General features: G+C 34.2%; 1 protein-coding gene across 1 annotated transcript in view; it reads right to left on the reverse strand.

The window, feature by feature from the left end:
- Positions 1-14,951: 14,951 nt before the first annotated feature.
- Positions 14,952-17,356, reverse strand: part of bel (ATP-dependent RNA helicase bel) — a 51,865-nt gene continuing 49,460 nt past the window's right edge. Inside the window, exon 8 of the mRNA XM_074176371.1 lies at positions 14,952-17,253. Coding sequence (XP_074032472.1) covers positions 17,171-17,253 — 83 coding nt within the window. The 3' untranslated portion in view covers positions 14,952-17,170. The remainder of the gene's footprint in view (positions 17,254-17,356) is intronic.

Genomic DNA, 17,356 nt, shown 5'->3' on the forward strand with positions numbered 1-17,356 from the left:
TTTCTTCTTTTGTTGTCATTTGTCTTATCTCTCCTACCAGAGATTTTTTATACAGTTTCGTTTTGATTTTGAATAACGTTAAAAAGCCAATTTGGTGGTCAATATCAAGATAATGTATTTCACTATAGTCTATTTCAAAAGAGTGTAGAGTAATAAATCATGAAGTGTCATAAAATTTGCCTGAATTTCGTTGTCGTCCATGGGCGTAGGCAAATCTTAGGATTATTAAACTTAATAATTAAAGTAAATTAAAAATTACAGACATAGATAATAATAAAAGGCCATTTTTGGGAAGTAATTTGGTCTAAAACTAAGTACCTACATGTATTTAGGTAAGTAAAATTTCTTAAAAAAAGATTAAGATTAATTTTAGTGGTTCTTGTAAACTTATTTAATATGCAATTTGGGTTCATATACTTGAGCATGATTTCTCAAAAAAGGGTTAACACTTAGTTCCGAGGTGCCATGTCATTATAATAATCCCTTTTTGACCCTGCCCACCAATCATGCAATACCTATTAAACCCAGGTAATTAAGAAAAAGGGTTTAAATATATTGTAATGGTGTCTTAAACATTCGAGTTATAATAGTAATTGTTACTACACCAATTAAACGTACAGTGATATTGTGATATAGAAATAGTGAAAAAGTTATAAAATGGGGACATTTACTCCAAAGAAAAGAAGTGTAAAAAATTCTCCGCTATCTGTTTGCGAAAAAGTTATAATTTTAAATGTATATGATTGCATAAAACACGATCACCCTAGTTTGTCTGTGCAAGAAAGTGTTGAGCGATGTGCCCGAATGACTGGAATTGGACAGTCCACGATTTTTAAATTATTGCGAGAAAGAAAGATATCAGGCCAGGTAAGTCCATGCAAGAGAAAATCAGGAAGACCAATAAAAATCTTAGATGAAGACACCAAATGTGACATTCGAAGAAAAGTTCATTCGTTTTATTTTAAAAAGGAAATACCCACTCTTGAAAAAATATTTATCGAGATAAGCCAAGATAACGATATTCCTTTGATATCCAGAAAACTTTTATGGAAAACTTTAAAAAGTATGAATTTTGCCTGGGAAAAGCACAATCGAAAGGCACTATTACTGGAAAGTGATGAAATTGTTTGCTGGAGACGAAAATATTTGACAACTATAAAGCAGTACCGCAGAGAGCAAAAGAAATTTTTTTATCTTGATGAGACGTGGATAAACGAAGGTTATATAGTCAAAAAAATGTGGCAAGATAAAAATATAACAAGTTCTCGCCAAGCTTTCATAGAAGGCCTTTCGACGGGTATTAAAGTGCCTTCGGGAAAAGGGAAGAGGCTTATAATTGCTCACATTGGAAGCGAAGACGGATTTTTAAAAGAAGGTTTGTTAAGCTTTGAGTCGTGCCGGACGGGAGATTATCATGAGGACATGAATTCGGATGTCTTCGAAGACTACTTCGGGGAAATGTTAAAATTTCTTTCAGCTGATTCGGTCGTGGTTATGGATAATGCAAGCTACCATTCAAGGCGCTTAGAGAAGGTACCAACTTCAGCTTGGAGAAAGCAAGAAATTATTAACTGGCTGTCAAATAAAGGTATTCAGTTTGAGACGAATTCAGTAAAGAAGGAACTACTAGCCATAGTAAAACAACATAAATCTCGCTTCATGAAATATGCCGTAGAAGATGTAGCAGAAAAGTATAAAGTAACTGTGCTGCGCCTACCGCCATATCATTGCGAATTAAATCCTATAGAACTTATATGGGCACAAGTTAAAGGATATGTTGCAAGGCACAATACCACATTTAAAATGAAAGATGTCAAGGTATTGTTTGATCAAGCCATTATGGAAATCACATCAGAAAACTGGCAAAAAGCAATCCAGCATGTTTTAAAAGAGGAAGATAAAATGTGGGAACTGGACAACTTGGTCGATCAGGTGGTTGACCCTATAATTATAACACCAGGGGATGATGACAGTTCTTCGGATGAAGACTATACTGATGTAGAATAATTTAATTGAATTGTAAATATACTGTAGCGGGATAAGCAATCTGGACAGAGACCAGTGTATCAGTGACAGTGACACTTTTGCTTAGGTTAGGGTTTAGAATTAAGGGTAGTCTGAATAATTATTTTCTCGGAAGGTTCTCGAAAATTGTACCTAGTAATCTCTAGAACATTCAATTAGGGTATAAATAGAGTGTTGTTAAACGTTAAGGGAAGTTCACAGTTTTAGTATTGTTCAAGTGTCAAATTGTAATAACGTATCCAGTAAAGTTCTTGTCGTTTTTGTGAATAAATTGATTTAAAGTCCCCACAAGTGTTTCAATACGTAAAGTTCGTTCGTGTGTGTTTGTGAGTATTTCCCGATTTCGGTTCGTATATATTTTATTGTTACATTTTATATTTTTTTAATAACACTGTTCTGCTGTATTAAATTTTTATTTCCTTTAATATAATTTTTATGAATGCATATTCTTTTGGCAATTATCCCACTAGCGCGCCTCTGGCTCAGTATTTATCCGTCGATAACAATGGACAAATCCCTTAAAACAGGGTGATACCTACCTGCTCTTTATGAAACGACATAATTTTGCAATGCGGACTAGGGAAGTGACAGAATTTATTGACGGATCACCCTGTAGCGCTTTTGAATACTTAATGAGATTTTATTACTCTACACTCTTTTGAAATAGACTATAGTTCGGACTTCCATTGTCTACTATATAAAATGATTTGAAATCCCTGAAACAAGTAAAAAAGAATAATTAAAAAAAGAATAGTTGAAAATAACAATTATATTAAGCAACAATAAACCTGAAATGAAATGATAGTGAAATAACCTACAAGTAAAAATATAATCATTGAATAAATAAAAATTAATGGAATGAAAAAAGAAAATAACAAAAAATAAAAAAGTGTAGAGATTCCAAGTCACATTAGTTCACGACGTTTCGATTGTTGGTATCTACAATCGTCTTCGGGTCAATGACCCGAAGACGATTGTAGATACCAACAATCGAAACGTCGTGAACTAACGTGACTTGGAATCTCTACACTTTTTTATTTTTTGTTATTTTCTTTTTTCATTCCTTTAATTTTTATTTATTCAATTATTATATTTTTACTTGTAGGTTATTTCACTATCATTTCATTTCAGGTTTATTGTTGCTTAATATAATTGTTATTTTCAACTATTCTTTTTTTTAATTATTCTTTTTTACTTGTTTCAGGGATTTCAAATCATTTTATATAGTAGACAATGGAAGTCCGAACTAGTGAAATTCATCACGAAACATTGTCAATCACCTTCAAACAAATCAAGATAATGTGTCATTAATAATGCCGTTGACACAGTCATATCATATCTGTTGATATGATAAATAGTCGTAGGAAAACTAATAATATTTATAATTAGAATACAATAGACAACAAATAAATCAAAGAAAATTTGGTACATTTCAATTGTACTGGTCAACACAAATGAAATGCAAGTACTTGAAAAATAGTAAAAATTATCACAAAAAAAGTTTTAACAGGTGTAACACTGAACACATTAACAACAAACATGTGCAATTATGAATGAAATGTGTGAACAAAATAGGTATTGAAATTGTCACAATAAAAAATTTATTTGTACAAATTCATAATACTGGTTATAGTTACTAAAATACATTAACAACATATGTAAATATAGAATCCAAGTTCAATATAAATATAAATAATGTATAATCATCACTGAAACATATATGTATACCTAGGATTTGAAGACGAAATCGAAATTCACAACATTAAAAGTTCTTACAGTATAATTCATCTATTGAATAGAAAGCATCCGTCAGAACTATCTAAAATTTTAATCTCGTTTGGGTGGGTGATTGAATAATTTTTCACAGTTATAAAATATGAAATTTGTTATTTGTGTTGATGTTGGAATTGGCAATGTTATATTTAGTGATTGCTGGTTATTGCAAGACAAAAATCACATTGAAAAAATATTGACTACATGATCCCCAAAATCAGATTCCATATTTCAGATATGAATCGATGAATTAAAGCATAATGCACACTTTTTGCCATATCTACACCAAGTTTCTATGAAACGGTTCTTACTGCAAGTCTTCTAAATGGAAAGGTCTGAGGGAGTCTATTCCTCCTGCTGAACCACTTGCTTTCAAGTCTGTTTTTCATCAACTTGGAGTGGAGTACAGTTTGTGTCAGGTATAGGTTCTTGACAGACGTCAGCGGGATGTTTAACTTGAAGTTCATCAGTTAACGTAAGATCATCAAAATCTGCAAAACTTTCCGTTGAAGTCAAAATACGGTTTGCCGAATTGAGATCGCCATCCTGAACTTTATTTATTACAGATTTTGAGAAATATGTTTTCTTCTTACATCGAATTTGTGAATCAAACCTTTCTGGACAGGTATTGGAAATGTTATTCTTAATGAGTGAAGGGAGAGACTTTTTACGATTTTCTTTAATTGGTGGAAGACAAAAGCATCTGTAAGCAAATCAAAGCAAATATTGCCAGTGATCTAACGAATTGCTCTGAATGCATACATCAATAGCTTTGCTCAAGCTTCTGCGGCACACATTCTTGCTACTTCGGGAATTCTCTTCAATATGTGAGAATAGAGAAAGTATATCATTGATAGCATTGGTAGAACTTGCACCATATTTGGATTCAACATTCGGACTTGGTGCACAACAGGATTGGATGGAAGGTAAAAACATTGTTGACTCAGATTTATGAATTTTTGAAGAGTGGATTCTCAAACCTTTTGTAGTTTTGCATTTCTTATTGCAAGTTTGACAAAACGTACATTTTATACTTGCATCGTGTTCAGTTGTAGAAGATAGTTCCTCTGTGGAGGGTTCTTTAGTTTGGTGTGGTTTCTTGATCTGCACATTATGACTGCTAGATCAAGGATACTTTTCATCTCTGAGATTTCTATTCTGAAAATTTTTCTCTACAGCAGGCCTTAGAGTTAAGGTGTAGTAGGTACATTGCATTTTAATTGCTCCTCTATTTTTTCAAAGGTTTTGACAGCACCAGTGAATCTTTCATAAAAGATGTGTGCTATTAATAGAAAAATGCAGAACTACAGACTCAGGAATCGGAGCAAAATTGGTTTTTACCGGAGTGCAAAAAACTTGACGAGTCACTTTGACATTGACTTACATATATATGCAAAATTGCATCATTTGTTCCTTTTTCACTTTGAAATTCGAATTGCGTAGAATAATAGTGTTGTGCTTATTCAGAAAGGCCATTATTCCAGACTATCAAGGTTGCAAGTGATATTTGCATCTCCAATCAGGCGGATGGCTATTTTCTGGATGGAATCCAGCAGCTTCAGAGTATGCTTAGGGGCGGAGCTCCATACATGAGAACAATACTCCAAAGATGGTCAGATCTGAGCTTTATGAAACATCAAAAATTGCAGTAGGTACAGTTTTTTGGTTCGGAACAGTGTTCCAAGCTTTTGAGAAGCAGCCTTTGCAATTCCAGCGACATGATTGTGCCAAGACATATTGGTGTCCATTTCACCAGCCAACAAACGTATCGAAGCAGAAAGCGGAAATGTCTGTTCTGACATTATAATATCCGGTTAGGAGAAATTTATCTTTTTGGAGAAAACCGATGCCTGGTTTTTCTGGCACTGCCGATCACGATGTACATCTGCAGCCGATGTCCTGGAATCCAAATGGAATGACGAGACAAGTGTGCTGTCGTCAGCAAAGCAATATATCGGATTCTTCGTTTTTCCAATGAGTCGTTGATATATACAATAAAAAGAGGATTGGAGACAATATGAATTCCTTGGTAATATCAGCATTGATGGTAAAAGTATTCGAGGGATATCCACTTGTGGTGAAAGTTTTTTCAGGAAGCTGGAGAGCCATACACAAAAATGATCCGACAAGCCATAGCATCGAAGTTTGGCCAGCAAACCCTCGTGCCACACACGGTCAATGGCCTTAGAAATATCAAGCGCAACAGCTCTTGACTCGCCATGTTTCTCGATTGCGTCATTCCAAATATGGGTGACATATGATAGAAGCTGGCTCGTTGATCTTTGTTTCCGAAAGCCATATTGATGATTGATCAAGATGTTGAAGCCTTCTAAATATTTAAGGATATGGTGTTTACGGCTTTCTCCATTATTTTTGATATCACTGCGATAGCAAATAAGCGACTGGTATGGTAATTTAAAAGATTTTTCTTGCCCTTTTTGGGAATAGGCTGAACGCGAGCAATCTTCCAACAAGAAGGAAAAACCCATTTCTCGTAAGACAGGTTGAAAAGTATGCAAAATATTGGTGTGAGTTTATTGGCGCACTTTTTAAGTACTATAACGGGGACTTGTTCAGGACCAGACGCTGTGTTTAAAAAATTTAAAATTTGTTTTTCCGTTAATCAGCTGTCACCCCCATACGAACGACAACTCTCAGAAGTTGATAAAACTTGTGCGAGCTAAGGACTAACGAGGTCTTACCTTTTAACGTATGATTCCTAACACGGTTGCAGAATCATCCCAGCTTCAACCAGATAAATTCTCTTGAGAAAAATATCTGGTCAAGGCGGGAATCGAACCCACGGCCTTCCGATCATGAGTCGGGCGAACTACCACCGCGACCAATTCCATATTATGATATATTCCATGATATTAAGCTTTTTGAAAATTCGTCTGACTAGACGGCATTGTGGATTCTAATGGGGGAGTAGTGTGCGTTGCCTTCCCCAGAAAATCGACTGTGAAGTGGGACGCAAATTGTTCAGCTGATATGACTGTTATTGCAATTGATCCAACCGCTTATGTTAGTGATGGAATTGTGGAATAACAGCTTCAGCTACCGACCAGAAAGATCTAGACCCGTTGGGATTGGCTGTTCACAATTTTTGTTGCCGTTAGAAGTTTGTTTCATTGAAAAAGGAATATATGCATCCATGGATGATAGAATAACTTCCGTGACTTCAGAAGCATAAGTTAATGGATCATTACAGCTGAAACAAACATCTAGCCAGTTAAAATTTCGGAAAGGTCTTGAAAATCCTCCCACTCAGCAGATCTGTAATGCCAAACTTTGCGCGGGTTAGATTGTTCCCCAACATTTATCGCTAATTATTTCAACACTGAAATGAGTTTGTGGTCAGAAGATCCCAATGGAGACCTTACGGTGACTGTAAATTTCTGGATTGGTTGATAGGTATAGATCCAGAAGACTAGGATATTCTCCATCACGGTCAGGAATTTATTGATATCGTTGCATTCTAAATTTGTTTTCTTAAAAGCAGAGTTTTTTCCACTTCTTCAGTTATTGACAATTTTCCAGCTCTCTTTTTGCTTATGACTTGCATTTTCTCTTTTGTTCCAATAGTGCCACATTTTACAATCATATGTAGGAATCAAAGATTTTTTGCCGAAATTTTGATACTAAGGTTTTTAGATTTATTCTTGATTCGCTTAAGAGAAAAGCTCCTATTGAATACGTTAGAACGAATTGAATGAAATTTGGTCCAACGTATTACAATGTTTCTTGAATTCATCAAAGTTTTCTTTACTAAATATTCTTCCCATAAACTTTTTTCTACTACTTTTTTCAAATATTTGAGGTATATAAAACATTACTGCTTCATGATCAGATAGGCCTGCATTATGTCGTCGCATTTAATACTTTTCATGTTAGAACAAACATAATCAGTTATCGAACTAGACCATTTTGAGTGACGTGTTGGCAATTCAACATGCATCTCCAAATTGAAGCTAATTAATAGATTTTCAAACGGTTTAGTTGACATTGTTGTCTTTGAAATTTATATTAAAATCTCCAGTGAGAAATATAGTTTCTTGATGAGGAATCTGCGCTAGCAAAATGTCCAAGCTTTCTGAATAATGACGATTGATACCGGCAAATAAATTATCATTATTACAGTATATACAAGAAAATTCGAACTCCTCGACCAACATACAATCATAATTTTTAAATTCAGTGAAACATTTTTTATGAAATCCATGTGTATGAGGATCGATGTGCCCCCATGCTGGCTGTTCTGTAGTAATGTAATTTAGTTTGTGTCCATTTCCAGCCAGTGTTCTGTTAGCAAAACAATATTAGAGAACTTATGGTATCTAAAAATATATAGAGTTAGTTCATTTGCTTTATTTCTTACTGACTGAATGTTCAACAGCATCAGAGATATACCTACCTTTTCCGCAATTTTGATTTCTAAAAAAGAGTCCTCTTCTACTTGATCACCAGAACAAGATTCTGAGTTTACCTACTACTAAATCATAAGCTGAACTTGTACCTATACTCACGACTGTATTTTTAAGTTCATCTTCGCCTATACCAATCCTACGTATTGTTTTTATAACATTACTGTATTTTGATGTATTCAAATGATTCTCGAGCTTATGAAAAAATTCAAATTCACTTCCCAGTTCTTTTCTGTCGACGAGAAGTATGAAAGACACATTTGTATTCAGTCGAGAAAAACGGCTTTTATCATTCCTTAATTTATTATTTGTTATGTGATCCCCAGAAAGGCATCCCATATCTTAGATGTGATTCTACTAATGAATAATAGACAGTTACTAATAACTCAAAAAATTTGTTGCATGGCGTGTTCTCAATCACATTCGAAGCTGAAGAAATATTATCAAGAATACAATTAAAGGATAAAACTTTTTAGAGATATTAAAAGCTAATAAATTTGCATTACACACATCTGAGAGATCAGAGTAGATCATTATAGTGTTGGTTTTGTCCATAATAAAGTAAATTTTTCACCCTCCATGTCGATGGTAATCAAGTCGTTGATATAGAGCAGAAATAGGGTAGATCCGAGTACTGAGCATTGTGGTACTCCGTTAGATATGTCAGAAAGATCAGATAGTGTTGTATATTTAACCCTTTGACTTCTACCTGATAGATAAGATTCGAACCATTTATGAGTAATACCCTCAATACCATGGAGATACATATTTCTGAGCAGGATCTCGTGATTAACACAAAAGACTGCTGCTGTGATCTCCCATCTAATAATGTTACTATACACAAATAAATACTATATAAAAATGAAAATATGGCATCGAGTATTTTTGTTGTACTGAAATCCAAATTGCTTGTAGCTTATTATATTACCGAAGTTCAAATGTTCGGTTGAACGTATTTTTACCAGTATTTCAATAATTATCTTGATCTAATTATAATTGATCTTGAAATTAATCCTTTATAAATGATTTGATCGATTGCCTTCGCCAATGCATTTAGAGCAGTAACAGGAAGATATTCATAGATAATTCGTTGGTTGCAAATGTTGTTTTGTTTTTAAATGAACCAATTATAGCCTGTAATTGACAAACATTTGTAAGACATAAAATTAGTTTCTCGTAAGAAATATCTCGAGGCGATCATAGGGGGAGTCAGATTTATTACTCAAAGTGACGGCTATCGAACAATAATATTTATTAAGTTCATCTGCTGGTATTTCTACTTGTTTATTTTTACTCACCTCGAAAATAATTTATAAAAGACCAACCAAGTCTCAGCTCTATTACTTGCTTTGGTAATCCTTTTTTTATTAAAGTTACATTTTGCAAGTTTAATCGATTTTTTTATATTGTTAGACATAGTTTTGAACTTGTGATGCACTGTTTGGAACCTTTGATGTAGTAATGAATATTACTGGAGTTTTTCTCAACACCAAACCGTTATTTTAACACCTCAACACATGTTTCAATCACCAAGTGATCATCTTCACGAGGAAGATCAAACTCATTGATCTTCATCTTCAAACCGTTATTTCTACACCTCGACACGTGTTTCGATCACCAAGTGATCATCTTCACGAGGAAGATCAAACTCATTGATCTTCATCTTGAAGATGATCACTTGGTGATCGAAACACGTGTCGAGGTGTTGGAAAAAAACTCCAGTAAATTTCATAGTTATGAAGGCTGTGTTATTTGTGAATTTTTCAATGTAGTTAAGATATGGTAGTCAGTTGGCGAGAGGTCTGGAGAGTGAGGCAGAACTTCGACACTCAATTTGTTTAATTTTTGGTTAGTGATTTGTGAAACATGCAGACGGCCGCTGTCGTGGAGCAGTATGGGACCTCTTCTGGTGACCAATGTCAGCTACTGCTGACCGAAATTTCGGTGAGACCCTTACAGATGCCAGTGTCCAGACCTGGGGAGTAGGTGGATGAGACGCCATCACCAAGTTACTAAACCCTAACACCGTGTCATTACCTGAGATTGACACCTCAGTGTACTCATAGCTTCTTGAAAATGGCGCCGAAGCTGAAACGTTAACTACTAAAAAAACGAAGAACACCAAACGCGGTTCAATTCGGATATCAGATTACTTTCCGAACACATATATACAGTGTGTAACAACGAAAACTTAACAGAGCCGTTTTTTAATATAAAAAGATTTTTAAAAAAAAGCTGAGACACGTCGATTTCTAATTAAACGGGGGCACCTTTCAGACTAATCAGATTTTTTGTAGTACGCACCCCATCGGAGGGGTGTTTCCGACGACCCTTATTTAGATAGGGAAAGTAGGTCGAGTTGCACCTTGTTTTAAAGATCTTTCGAATACCTTTACATCTCTATTAAATGAAAATTCTTGTAACCATTAGTTTCGAGATAATTTGTTACGAAATTTTTTCGGGGGATGGGGTGGGTTACCACCCTTACATTTTAGGTAAATTGAGTGGCACCTCCTTATGAAGGTTGCCTTTTGACGTGGATATTTTATGCTTCTGATAAAAAAGTGAATCATACTAAAAACTTACCTACACAACGAATACAACCTGCAGATTTCCTTGAATGCTGATAACACAGAAAAGTTCAGAAAACTGTTTTAGGGTTAATAAATCCCAATAAATGTTTTTAAAGCACACAAAAAAAGTAACACCTAATAAGGGTAACTCACATAGGAAATTAAGAGTAAATGTTCAAAATGTGCTCCATGCAACAATAAAGATTTTGTTCGAATTTTGCTCTTACATTATTCAACATCTCAGGAGTTATAGCTCGGCATTCATCAATAATTCTACGACGTAATTCATCCAAATTGGCTGACTGTGTAGCATAAACTTTGACTTTAAATAACCCCACAAAAAATAGTCCAGTGGTGTTGGATCCTGTTCAATTATTTCAACTATACGAGGTTGTATTGCCTCTTCACGAAGTTGTAAATAAGAATCACCGGTTAAATTTCCAACAATGAAAAATGGACCTATAATATGATTGCCCAATATTCCGGCCCAGACATTCAACTTTTGGGGATGTTGGCCATTGCTGATAAACCTCTGGTACTCAACCTGGGATTGGCGATGACTTGACCAATCGCATTATCGACATTCACTACCCTTCTCTGAACATTTCTTTTCTTATTTAAAACCGAACCTGTCTCCCTGAATTTTGTGACCAAATCCAGAACGTGATTTCTGCTTAGGTGTTTACCAGGGTTTTGCTCGTTAAATAAAATTGATGTTCTATTAGCATTTTGGTCGTTGCCAAAAAATAAAGCAATAACTGAAACCCTTTCAGCAGTAGTGTAAGGCATTTTTTAACAAATAACAATACACAATCCGTTTAAACAAAACAATCGAACGATGTACTAATGAAAACTGGAAGAAGAGGAGTGGGCATTGATATTAAAAAAGGGATTTTATTTAACAAAAAACTGATAAGAAGAACTGCTCGAATTTTTTTTTTATTTAGGCATACAAGTTACCTAGTGGTCTGTCTATTGTATTATTAACATGGCAATTTCAACTTCAAATCATCTCGAAAACTAGTCGTTACAAAAATCTTCTTTCAACAGAGTTGTAAAGGTATTCGAAAGACCTTTAAAACAAGGTGGCACACGACCTACTTTCCCCCTCCGAGGGGGTGCGTACTACAAAAAATCTGATTAGTCTGAAAGGTGTCCCCCTTTAATTAGAAATCGACGTGTCCCAGCTTTTTTCAAAAATCTTACTTTTTATATTAAAATACGGCTCTGTTAAGTTGTCGTTGTTACACACTGTATGTATGTGTCGTGTGATGTTATTTTATTTAACATGGTTAACATACCTATTATTTCTCTCATTAATCCATTCTCATTTCAAGTAACAATAATTTGTTTTCTCAAGAATCATTTTTATATTTTTGAACCAACTTATCCGAATATTTTGGTCCAGGTATTTTCAATATTTCATTAATTCATTTTTTCTGTTTCATTCTTTCTTATAGATTTCAAATTCATTAAGACAATGGAGGTCCGAACTTCTAATATTCACCAAACTTTTTCTATAGGTGACAAATGAACGCAGAAACAATAAAATACCTTATACAGGGTGTTCCAAATAAATTTGGGAACAATTGCCAACTTCGTTATTATTGACGCTACGAATTCGGTTAAACGGGCAAACTGGTAGCATTTTTGATGTCCTTCTCGATGCCGAAAACAAAAAAAAATTGACAGTCATAATCACATTCCCAACAAAAAAGCTATCACCTTTCTTCCTAAAGTTGAGAATGAGCGACTTACATGGAAATATTCATTTCTTTCACTAGTACAAAAATTTCTTTGTTTTGGCGAATAAAGAGCTATAAAATATCGAGTAAATATTCAAAAACCCCACCTTCTTGTTGAACGTATATTTGGGCCCTTCTCTTGATACTAAGTGTTGCTTTCAACAGAATTCGGCCATCAATCCTATTAATTATACTTTCAATATAATTTTTCAGTTAATCTACATTATTATTTTTTATTTTGTACAACTCATTTTTAAGAAATCCCCAAAATAAAAATCTAGATGTGTCTTGTCAGATGAACGAAAGGGGCCACTTAACAGGATCATTTGTAACAATCCATCTGTTTCAAAAACAGACTCGCAACATTATTTTTATGCTACCGAAATTATGTGCTGGTGATCCATCCTGCTGAAAATAGATCATCTGACGAGCCTACTGATCAAGATCATCGAAAAACCCTTTCAACACTCTTGTTAATAAATTAATGTAACGGCTTCCGTTCAAAGAACCATGGTAGAAGAATAGACTGATAATTCTGCGTCTAAATACCACACCAAACATTAATACTAAATCGTCTTTGCAGATGGATTAAGTCTATTCCAATAATGAAAATAATTTCTATTATACATCGCACGATTTAAAAAATTAGCCTCATCGCTCCATATAATATTTCTATAGAAGTTTGGATCTTGTCTATATTTATTCATAAACCACCGACAAAACCCCCAATCGTTTCTCAGGGTCACCAGGTTCTAGTGTTTGCACTGGTTTCAACTTATAGGGAGACGTCTTATGTTTCTTCAGATGAATCTCTGATGGAATTATTAGGATTCACCTCAAAGTAGGCTAAAACGTCAATGTCTGTATCTTCAGATATTACAAAACGTCTTTTAGTTCTCTTCTCAAAAACTTTTTCATTTTGAATTTCACTAGTTCGGACTTCCATTGTCTACTATATAAAATGATTTGAAATCCCTGAAACAACTAAAAAAGAAGAATTGAAAATGAATAGCTGAAAATAACAATTATATTAACCAAAATAAACATGAAATGAAATAATAGTGAAATAAAATTCAAGTAAAAATAGAACAATTGAATAAATAAAAATAAAGAAATGAAAAAAGAAAATAAAAATAGTTCACGACGTTTCAATTGTTAGTATCTACAATCGTCTTCGGGTGATGACTGGACTGATTCCTTCGAGAGATGACTATTTATAGGACGTTCAAGTACTTTCACTTATCCCCGCTTTCCATTTTCCGCTTCACTGGTTCCGTGGGAGATGACCGTTTTGGCGGGGGTTGGCCATTTTTCGCTTGATGATGACTTTCCATATGTTGCGTATTTCTACGCTGGCTTGGCTGAATACGTTGTTGAACAACATGTATGCGGCTTCCTTGAATTTTCTCCTAAACCAATGTTCCTCTCTGTGCAAGATCTCAGCTTGGGACCACTCGATGTTGTGTTGATGGGTCCAAACATGGTCTGCTATTCCTGATTTGCTGGTTTCCCCTCGCTGTGTGTGTTTCTTGTGCTCGGCAATGCGAACATTGGATTTTCCGCACTCACAGGGTATCCGGTAAATGCAATTCTTGGAATCGCAGTCCACGTTTGGTGGCCTGGTTTTTCGTGAGGCTGCTACGGATAGTGTTACCGGATCTGAAGCAGGTTCTGATGTGAACCTGATGTGAATCAGCTATTCATTTTTAATTCTTCTTTTTTAGTTGTTTCAGGGATTTCAAATCATTTTATATAGTAGACAATGGTAGTGTCCGAACTAGTGAAATTCATCATGAAACATTGTCAATCACCTTCAAACAAACTTTTTCATTGTTCCTGAATCGACAATGAAGTACAGCAAAAAAACGTCGATTGATAATTCACGATCGGGGAACGAATTGCTGTAGTGTTAGAGTGCTCTTGCGATATTTTTATGTCAAACCAAGTAGGATTCTAACATATCACATTTTTCTTGATGGGAAAACGGCATTTCCAAAAATATTCGAATTGGCCGCGGTGGAAGTGCGCCCGACTCACGATCGGAAGACCGTGGGTTCGATTCCTGCCTTGACCAGATATTTTTCTCGAGAGAATTGGTTGAAGCTAGTATGATTCTGCAACCATGCTCACACGTTAAAAGGTAAGACCTCGTTAGTCCTTAGCTCGCACAAGTTTCTCAACTTCTGAGAGTGGTCGTTCGTATGGGGGTGACAGCTGATTAACGGAAAAACAGATTTTAAAAAAGAACAGACAGTAGTTGACAGTTACGATAATTTATGACATTGTCATGATATACTTGAGAACATTTGATAAACAGTATTTTTCAAGGCAATTTTATTACTTATAATAATTCTGTTTTATCGAATCATTGAAAATGTCAAGAGGGAAATACTGAAATAAAAATATATGAGAAATTTTAATATTTTTATTAATTTACAAATGCTGTAGAAGCACTTCTAACAGAACAAATGTGTAAATGCATTAAAATCTTAATGCGCTCTTCACATTCCAAGTTATGGATGGAGCCTATTGCCACCTCTTTCATCATAGAAATCCAATTGTTTCAACACAGTCCGTTCTTGGAACAACTCGATATATGCACGAATCCTTTCAACTTTGGTAGATATCATTGAAGCAAAAACATTTGTGCCATTCGAATCATTTTAAAAAACAATTCACTTGGTTGCAGTCACAGCTCCTCTATCATTTCATCAAACTTTCAAGTGTTTCAGAATGTGACTTGCACATTCAGTTAGAATAGGCACATTATTTTCTAACCATATCACAGGGAGTTGACAATGATTGAATCGAGTAATTTTCTTTGTTAAAATGAAAAAGAATCGTTTCCTAAATTACTTTTTAGAAAAACAGATTGTTAGCAATATTGTTAGTTTAAGGCAATACATTCTGTCAAATTGAAGACAACTCTGAAAATGAAAATTTGTGCTTACGAAAGCACAAACTTGTTTGTAACAAAAGTCACAAACAATTCTAGTTGGTCAATTTCTTAGAACATCTTTATACATATTCTGTTCAAAATTGACAGAGCATAATGTACGTAAAATGTTTAAAAGATTAGAAACTTTTCAAATAGTTTTCCTTATAGTATGGAAAGATAATTGGTATACATCACCATCAATATTCAATAGAAGACAAGACTTCCATGGTTTTAAATGATACCAATTTTATTAATTAAACGTTATGTGTTATGAGGTTAAAGTGATGGAAAAACATGATCTGAGATTCATTAGAAATGACCACTCACTTCGTATATCAGAGAAGTCTTCAAAATGGAACACAAAAAAGCATAATACTCTATTCAATCATTAAAAAATCTATCACTCAACTTATATAAATAAAAACTACGAAGAACAAGAGAAATGTACATATAAAGATTATGCTGTTTCAACATATTTAGTTAAAACACCTGGAGAAAGCGCATAGTTAGAAATCATATATGGTCCCCAATGTTGCAAATTGGTGCTATTCATCGAAAATGTTTAACTGTACTTCGTTTTGGAAACATTGAGAACCACTCTGAAGAGGCACAAAAATAAGTTTCGTGCCCACTCTAACGAGATAATTATTCCTTATTTGCTATTCATATTTCTATTAATTCAAAGTTTTAATAAATTAAATACGCTAAGATTTATTCGCATAAGCGACATATTCGCTCTGACTGCTTCTTATCCGTCTCGGTGCAGCTTAATAATCAAGTAAGATTATTTCAATAGATCGGTAAATATCACAGTCGTGTAAAGAATACTCTTAGCGCCCTAAATAGCTGTAACTGCAACGCTATTTGAGCCCTTGTATTTCACTTAATTCATTCATTCCAATACTTGGGACTTGTTAGTATCGAAAGAAGCTCTAATCCAACATAAGTATTTTCGATATTCACTCAGTTATTAACTTGCTGTGCATGAGATTTGAAAGTTTATTAATTCATAAACATGATTTTTTTGTGAAGACTGAATTGTGTTACGACTCTGACTATTGGTTTTTAAATTTTTAGATATTTTGAATACCTTAGATATATATTGACGTTTACAAAAATGTGAAGTTAGAACTTTTCAAGTTCATCATTTACCACAAGTTTTGTTAAATAATAATTCAAATACCTTGAAATGTTTGGCAAAAAAGTTTTTATAATTAACCCCCAATGAGGTGCAGCATACCTTTTTGTCACTAATAACAATAATATTCAAGATAATTTGCTACCTCAAGGTAGCAAAACAGAAGACACAACATATATTTATTACATACCCATCTAAGTCACACATCAATAAGTGATTCATATTATTTTATCAAGTCAATGGTACTTTCTATCGGAAATTAACACGTCTATATAGATAATAAATAGTTTTACCTAATATTATGCTTTATTGTTATAATGGATGAGGAGTTTAGTGTTCAGTGTGCTCCGACAGAAATTAAAAAAAAGGAAAGAAATAATTGCCTTGTGGCCTTCACTAATGCCCTGACTCAGTTGAACACACAACGCATACAATGCATGGTCCATGTCTGTATGAGACATAATAGGAAAAATATCACGAGAGAAATGCTGATATACGGGGATCCACTAAAGATGGGTAGTAAATGTTCTATGTAATGTTGAATTAATCTAATTCTACCACCAGTCATCACGACTGTTGGAATTTCCATAATTGCCTCCAAAGTTGCTTCCTCTGTCAATCCCTCCATAATTGCTTCCTGGAAAATGAAAACATAATTCTATCAAGATTTGAAATGAATATATACAGAGTTGAGAAATATAATTGAGAGACTCGGCAAAATGATTATTTTGTATCCATAA

Source organism: Leptinotarsa decemlineata, unplaced genomic scaffold (genome assembly GCF_025532065.1).
Source record: "Leptinotarsa decemlineata unplaced genomic scaffold, Ldec_3_MD MMD2_P_RNA_scaffold_14, whole genome shotgun sequence".
NCBI classification, from domain to species: domain Eukaryota; kingdom Metazoa; phylum Arthropoda; class Insecta; order Coleoptera; family Chrysomelidae; genus Leptinotarsa; species Leptinotarsa decemlineata.